Raw genomic sequence first — 8,206 nt, 5'->3', positions numbered from 1 at the left:
TATATTAAAAGTTGGATTGCATTTTGTTTTCTCTACTAAAAAATGAGTAAATTAATTCTTATGCGATATATTAAAGAGAAAATTGACCCTACTATTAAAAAGTTTATCTATTTTTACTATTAAAAACTGGTTCTTATATATTAATATAAGGTACTTGTGGCATCATGTGTCACTGTTTGGATATCCAATTAATTACACCAGTTTTAAAAAATTAATTTTCTTTAATTTAATGTACAAGAATTGAATTACTTATTTTTTTAATAGAAAAAATAAAATACAATTTGATAATTGCTTTCATGATTATTTGACCTAGTGAATACATATTTGCTAATCAATGGTCATGATAATTTTTTTTAAAAATATTGAATGGTGGAAGTTCCATTTCTAATTATAATTATAAATATGACAAAATCATGAGAGATCACTAAAAGGTGAGGTAGCCGTTGTTTCCCCCATTAAAAATCCTTAGGGGGACACTAACGTAGTCAAAAAATCAATCATAGCACATGGAGTCTCGTGCCCAAATCATGAAGGGTGACAATTATGAGGCACTCAGCATGAAAATCCTTAATCATATTTATGTCAGTCTTATGTTTATCTTTAGATCTGCTTATCATTGGATTTAGATACTTTGAGTCAAGTTAATCGTACAATTTTATGGTGTACCAGTTAAAAATGTTTTAATCGAAAAAACATTTGCATTTATTAAATTGATTTTACTAATTTTCTTTTAAAAATTAAATAGATAATCAAATCGACAGTTTTTATTTGATGATTGGTCCAATTTCTATTAAATAAATTATTAAAATTTATAAAATTTTAATAATAAAAATTAAAAAATCAATTTAATTGGTCTATACAATTTATTAAAAATTAATTCAATATTTTTATCTCGAGTCAATATATTAATCTATCTCCGATCCAGTTCACTAATTTAATTTAATTCAATCAAGTATGTGTAACACTTGATTACATTAATTACTTTATAAATATCATTTTAATCTTTACACGCTAACATTGTCCTAATTTTATATCTGCCAAAAGTCTTTCTTTATGTGGTTAATTAGTGGCCTTATCCTAAAAGGCGAAGAACTCAAACCATAATTTACTGCAAAAATTATGGATCAATAATAGAGGAAAAATTTCCTTTAAAAGTTAACCAATCTAATTGGTGATTCATTTATCCTGTCCATGGGTAAGGTGGTTCTCTTGATTTAAAATCAGTCGAGCTTGAACAAATTTTTTATTTATAATTAATTTTAATTTAATTTAATTACCAAAAGCCAAAATTTAAATTAGAGAGACATTATTATGAGTGAAAAACATATGTTGTAGATTATTTTAATTAATATGACACATCAAATATAGAGTTGAGGTTATAAAAAGACTACAGAATAAAATTCTCTCTTTTTTTAACAGCATGTTAACAAAAATAATATAGGTTAAAATGTGTTAAAGGTGCTGTATTCTTCTCAAATTTGAAATTTAATTCATGTTCTTTTATTTCTAGGAATTAAGTCTTTTCATTTTTATATTTCAAAATTCAAGTTAAACTACCCACACTATTAATATTATTTTGTTAAATTCAAGTTCATTATAATGTCAATTTTAGTTACATTACTACCAAATTCGTAATTTTTTCATTTCAAAACGTCACACCAACAAATTTAACCAAAAAAATCAACAGTGTTAACAATTGGATCTTAATTTAGAAATTTAGAAAGTAAAGAGACGAAATTCTTGAATATAAAAATATAAAGACTAAATTCTAAATTTGAGAATAATGCAGAGGCCTACTGCAAATTTTAACTAATAATATATGAGTAAGTATTTGATACATCAACATTGAAATTTAAAAATTTTATAAATTATAATTTTACGATGTGACTTATTTTTTATATATATAATTATTTCTTTTTAATCTTTTACTATATTCTAGATATAGTTGTTATCATCCCAAACTCGTAAAATTTTTAAACCATGTAGTAAATATTTTTCCACAATATATAGATATAAAGTTTTGTGGGCCATAGAGATTTATTTGTGATTTTCTTCATTGATCTTCCCCATTCCTTCACGTGCACAAGCATGTTACTCAAATACTGAGCCCCAATTTTCTTGCACATTAGCTTTCACATGGGTTTTAGCTTAAATCATATGTATATGATGAAGACCCAACATTACTCTCTGGGCCTAGATTTTGACTCAACAAATTGCATGGCCTTAAGCATGGAATATACTTCCAAATTATCTAGAAAAAGCTACCAAGGTAAAAATTGACAAATAAATTTACATCAACGGTTGGCATTGCATACAATTAACCTAGTAAACAGTTCAAGTTATTTAAGTGTTTTATTGGATGACCTTGCTTTAAGTAGATGTATCTTCTAAAAACACCAAAATCAGATCAGTTTTGGTAAATTAAATTAAGCTCAAATTACCCCTATGAATAACTTGAGTCGCTAGTGTACGTCCTAGCCATGGGTTGGGTTTGATATAAATATTGAGTATTTAAATATTGAGTATTGGATTATTTGAGCTTAGTTATGGATATGAACTTAAATATGAGTTTAGTATTTATTAATTAAAAGATATATCAATCAATTCATTCGATTCGAAAACTCAACCAAAAATCTCCAAAATAAAATTATCAGAATAAAATGAAAAATTATCCAAATAAACTATTTGGATAGTTGCACCTCTAGCACCTTCAAGGTGGTCTTATTTTAACAGTTTCTTGAGTCTTATCATGCTTCAAGACTGCCAAGCCAGTGTTTTCATCATTGTGCACACCCTAGAAAAGCTGGATAGTGGATGACACCTTAGTTCTAACATTTGTCTCTTGATTCACCTTAGATTTAAAGATATTGATCAATTTGATTGTTTTATCAACCTTAAGACCAAGTTTACTGCCATCCTTCTCAGACATCATTAGTTCAAATGCTTTTATGTCAATTAGAGCCCTCATTTGTTTGCTTGTAATATTGATGTTCGCAAACGTCAATCCTTTATGTTTTTTACCCTTCCGTGCCTTAGCAGAATTGCGAATCATAAAACCATACCATAGAGCCTAACACTCATGTTCCTCTTCCTCCTTATTGATCATAGTCATCTTCGGTCATCTTAAGTAGTCTTTGTCGACCATCACATAGGAGGCATTTCACTAACTCCTTTCCTTTTCTCTTTTCTCGTGGTATATAAGACTTTCACTTATTTTATGGTGCCTTCCAATTCCCTTTTTGGACTGTTCCTATTTGTCTCCCCCAACATTATTGAGCTCCATTGAGGACTCAATGGATGTTGTGACTTTGGTAAGATCATGGATACCTCCTCATTATAGCTCTTATAAGATTCTTATTTTGTTATGTCAAAATAGTAAGGTAGTTTGAAGGCTTTTTTAGTGCATTAATCATTAAATTATCTTTTTTTAATACGATATTAGAGATAAAGATGATGATAACACGGTTTAAATTTTGTGCCAAATAGATATTTGATAAAAAATTTAAACATTATTTCATACAAATAAAGAAACTAAATTACTATTTTTAGATAGAGAGATTTACTGCTGACTTTATATACACTACATTGATAAGTCGAATTTGACAATCACCAGCTTGGGCGCAATTGGTTACTGCGCAAACTTCACAATCACGCAATGGCCTTTCAATCTTGTAGCTTTCATGGCCTACAATATGGACTGTATGATCATTATTGAACTTCAAAACCAAGACCATGGTCCCATGAACAGCTTTTTCTTTTTGTCTTTATTACGTAATAATGGCTCAATGACTCTACAATCTTCATCTGAAATTTGATTTGAATCTTTTTGCCAAAATTATGGTGCCTTATATCTCATAGCACATGAATATATGAATACTTGAAAGGAAAATTACAAGTCCGAAGATAAATATAGTCCTTGACATACCTATCGTAGAAATTTTAGTTTTGCATCAGCTTTGATTGTTTTTTTTCTTTTTGGGTAATCTACACTTAAGGTTACTAAATTATTAAATTATTAACAAGTTTACATTTTAGCCATTCAACTTCAAAAAATTAAAAAATGATTGTTGAACTATTCAGAAGTTTTTTTATTTAAGTCACTTGCTGTTAAGTTTCTTTTAAAAGTTTGGCTAGCGAGCTTCAAATGACGATTTGACCATCAATACTATAGATCAATACCTATTGACGAGTAAAAAAACATACCTTATATTCAAATCGATATGATGATCAATATCGAAGATCGAATAAGAAAATTGTTTTTATTTTGATTCATAGATTAAGATTTAAGGTTTAGGGTCATGACGTTCAAAACTATTTCATGAAAACAACCTGAACTATAGAAGAGAAGAAGAGCTATTGATTGGTGCAAGCCATGCGAATAGAGAAAGTCATACAATCCAGTAACTTAATTGAAAACTTTTGAATAATTTAATAAATATTTTATAACTTTTTAATATTGAGTGACCAAAAGATAAACTTACTAATACGAGTATAGGGGAAAGCGGTTGTCAAGGTTAGAACCCGAGATTAGGTGTCAACAAATACACCACGATACTAACAGTTGACAGTGCGATAAAATTGTTAATCACAATGCTGCAGAGAATGGAACATAACTTTCTTATTGAAGTTATGAAAGGAGTTTTTCTGTTCTAACTATCTGTATTAGAAAGATGTATCAAAGAGACATGAAATTATTGATTTTACATCACTTTACATTGTAATCTTGTACCAAAAGAAGCAGTTCGTATAATCATCACGAAAGAGAGGACGAGGAAGAAGGAAGGACAGCTTATGTAACTCTTAACGAACCTCTGAGTTCCATAGGCACAAGAGGGATGAGAGAATGCAGGACATCAGTTATCAATGGCCGATAACTCGGTTCAGGTTGTATGCACAGCACAGCAACAGCAGCGACCTATTCAGTACACAATATGAATCAACTTTTAAGACCAGATCGAGGTCATATGACAACACGAATATTCTTTTCGATATACCTGATATAGGTGCTTTAAATCCATTGTGTCTCTTATTAATGGATCCACTATATTCGGAAGTTCCAATCTGTTGGTAAGTTGGGGCATCGCCTGTCAAAATAGCAAATAATATGAAGTTCAACATACGGTAAAACAATTACTCCTAGAGGTAAATCTTAGGTTGAAAGAAAATTACCCAAGTGGCGATCGATTGGCACCGAGATGGTGACATTTGCTCTAGCGGTTTCTTTCCAACTAGCAGCTCTAGCAGGACGATTCCGAAAGCATATACGTCACTTTTATCAGTCAATTTGCCTGAGAAAAAAACACTCTTTGTTACTATTGAAATAAAAATCGAGACCAAATTTGGTACTCTGGACCAGAAAATGGAACAGATTTCATTTGGACTTAGTTATGTGTTAACAATGTGGAACTTTGGCTTACCTTCTAAGAGGTACTCTGGAGCTACATACCCCAACGTTCCTGACAACTTTACGTTTTTGTTTTGAGATCCAGTAACCACAGTAAGGCCAAAATCCGACAGCTAAGTAACGGAAACCATTCTGGTTAACATATATGCAAAGGTATGCAAAGACGAGGTTTGTTAGTGATAGCATCGTACATAATGTTACCTTAGCATTGAAATTGGAGTCCAGAAGAATGTTAGATGACTTAATATCTCGATGAATAACGGGTGGATTACAGTGCTCGTGAAGATATTCTAACGCTCTATCAGAGATCAATGAAAAAATTTAGAACCATGTTATAGCAACAAATTAGAGATTAAAACATAATTGGCTCAGAGTTTCACCTTGCAACATCGATTGCGATTTTCATCCGTAGTTGCCAAGTTAAAGCTGATCCTCGAGTCGGTCCTGTAACGTCCAAAACGAAATCGATGAAATTAGATCAAAGACAATATATTTTAGCTTCTTCCACATTGTTAGTTTCAAATAAGAAACAGAGTTTATACCATGTAATTGACTCTCCAAAGAACCATTTTGCATCATTTCATAAACAAGTAACTTTGATTCACCATGGATACAATATCCCAATAGTGAAACTATATTCTGATGCTGGATTTTGATCATCCAATCGACCTCATTCTGCACACATTCAATGAATATCGAATAAAGGCTGGGGAAAGACATTAGATCCGAAAGAGACTATGTCGAGGGGAGATCAGCTCCTTTGGGAGAAGTCTTCTAAGTGTCATTCACTTGACAGCCGATCCAGTCCTCCAATAAACTAAAGTATTTTCTTCTAGGAGAGGATTTTGTCTCTTGTGTTCTGCCGAGAGTCAGCGTGGCATGAGCAGCTGTCCTGAGAGCCTGGTTCACAGAGCCGGGAGCTGCTCGACTGTAGTGGGGTTTGAACCCCTGACCTATGGGGTATAAGTCACTTGTTGAGGGATATGGTACCACTCTGGTTCAGTCGGCTGCCTGACTTGGAAGACTTCTCCCGACCCTCAATAGACTGTATTCATATCAAGTTCAATTTTGCAACAAAATATCACCTCGAATTCTCTTTCAACATTATGTCCTCCACCATCTAATTTCTTCACAGCAGCAAGAAATTTCCCATCAAAACATGCTTTATAAACACGTCCACGACCGCCTTGACCCAAAACATTACTTTCCCGGAAATTGTTCGTCGCAGCTTCCAATAACCGATACTCAATAACAGCTACTGAACCCTTTTTGCTAGCCATTGGTAATGAATTAAACTGATCCACAATTGGACTCAACGAAAGTGTTTTTGTAGGTTCTTCAGATTGCATATTAAAAAACCAAAACAAAGAACACAGTTGCAATCAACAGACAAGACTTTGAGACCAAAACACAAAGGTGATTGAGTAAGACAAAAAGATACCCAGATTCCGTTTGGCTTCCCCATTGGAATTCTTCATGATTTTGTGTCTACAAATCCAGAAATATAACAAAAAGAGCAATATCCCACAAAGGAGAGTGGAAGCAACAATTAGAGTAACAAGGATTCTCTTGTTCAAATCTTGATGGTGCACTACTTTAATCACTGCCATTCCTGCTTTACCATTAACATAGCGTTAAGCATTATATATTGTTTTTGATGAAGCTAGCACTTATCCCTAGTTTCCCAAAAATCTCAAATGGTCTAAATCCCAATGCAAAGCATCTAATGGTGGTAAAGCATTTAGAGCAATGAAGAAGAAATACCTGGGGAAACAGCTTCCATTTGTGAAGAAAAGGAAGAAACAGTGGAGACAGGTGTGGTTCTAGCAAGAATTACAAGTGATAACAAAGACAAGAAACATTGCCACATGGGAAGTAATAACAGACAGAGAAGATTCATGTCTCTCCACTAAGACAAAGAGAAGAAAGATGTTTGCTGTTTCACTTTTGAATCTAAGAAAAAAAATACCCTTTCTTTGGAAAAAGAAAATGTAAGAAAATGGAGACAAAAAGTGGTAAGTATTGTTGCAAGCAAACCAAGAAAAAAAGAGAAAAAGGAAGAAGAAAAAAGTAGAGAAGGAGAGATCTTTCTTATTCAATTAAATACGTATAATCTAATTGATTTTGTCACTTTTTGTGTGAATGTGTGTTAAAGAGAGAGAAAAGAGCAGAGATGGGGGATATAGACAAAAGTGAAGTGTATCCATGTGTGGCAGTTATGAAAAAGGGAAAAAATTTATGAAGTTATGTGAGTTTGCTTTGGATGGACAGTTGGAAATGGATGTGGATAATGGTAGTAAGCTAAGAAAGGGCAATGGAACATCACTCCTTTTTGTTTTCGGTTAAATTTTACTATCAGTCCCTGTATTTGTGAAAGTTATGGATTTAGATCCTATATTTTAATTTGGTTACTTTTAAAATTTCAATCATCACCAAACAGCAATTATTGAATTCATTCAGTTAAGTTCTGCTATTTTCAAAATATAATACTGCAAACATATTATCATATATGTGATGGCATGCCAGATTATTATTTCCATATATTACTTAGTAAAAATTCAATTAATGGATTAAAATTTTAAAAATTGAAAAGTATAGGGACTTAGAATGATCGAACTAGAGAATATTAATTAAATCTACTACTATACACAAAGTAAAAGACTAGTAATTTAACCAAACGAATTTAATTGCTACTGTTTGGGTCAAGACTAAAATTCTAAAACTCAAAAAGTATAGAGACTAAAATTCATCAATTCAAGAATGAAAAGGACTCAAATTGATCAAATTAAAATATAGGGACTA

General features: G+C 31.8%; 1 protein-coding gene across 1 annotated transcript; it reads right to left on the bottom strand.

Annotated features, from left to right (window-relative positions):
- Positions 1 to 4,597: 4,597 nt before the first annotated feature.
- LOC108484606 (probable receptor-like protein kinase At1g80640) lies at positions 4,598 to 7,639 on the bottom strand. The gene is made up of 10 exons (XM_017788457.2): positions 7,169 to 7,639; positions 6,846 to 7,016; positions 6,490 to 6,740; positions 5,947 to 6,079; positions 5,785 to 5,848; positions 5,606 to 5,702; positions 5,418 to 5,517; positions 5,170 to 5,288; positions 4,995 to 5,084; positions 4,598 to 4,915 (listed from the first exon to the last, which is right to left on the bottom strand). Exons 1-10 carry the CDS (start codon positions 7,302 to 7,304, stop codon positions 4,790 to 4,792), a joined length of 1,287 nt encoding a protein of 428 aa, XP_017643946.1. The 5' UTR covers positions 7,305 to 7,639; the 3' UTR covers positions 4,598 to 4,789.
- Between the last annotated feature and the right edge of the window lie 567 nt (positions 7,640 to 8,206).

This window comes from Gossypium arboreum, chromosome 6 (assembly GCF_025698485.1).
Source record: "Gossypium arboreum isolate Shixiya-1 chromosome 6, ASM2569848v2, whole genome shotgun sequence".
NCBI lineage: Eukaryota > Viridiplantae > Streptophyta > Magnoliopsida > Malvales > Malvaceae > Gossypium > Gossypium arboreum.
Note: the sequence above shows the minus strand (reverse complement) of the source record. Positions and strands in the feature narration are given on the sequence as shown.

Coding starts and splice junctions, on each gene's coding strand:
- LOC108484606 (XM_017788457.2), bottom strand. CDS start 7,304: ATGAATCTTCTCTGTCTGTTATTACTTCCCATGTGGCAATGTTTCTTG. Junction 6,080..6,489: donor ATGTTGAAAGAGAATTCGAG/GTGATATTTTGT, acceptor GAATGTGTGCAG/AATGAGGTCGATTGGATGAT. Junction 5,849..5,946: donor TTTGGAGAGTCAATTACATG/GTATAAACTCTG, acceptor TGGACGTTACAG/GACCGACTCGAGGATCAGCT.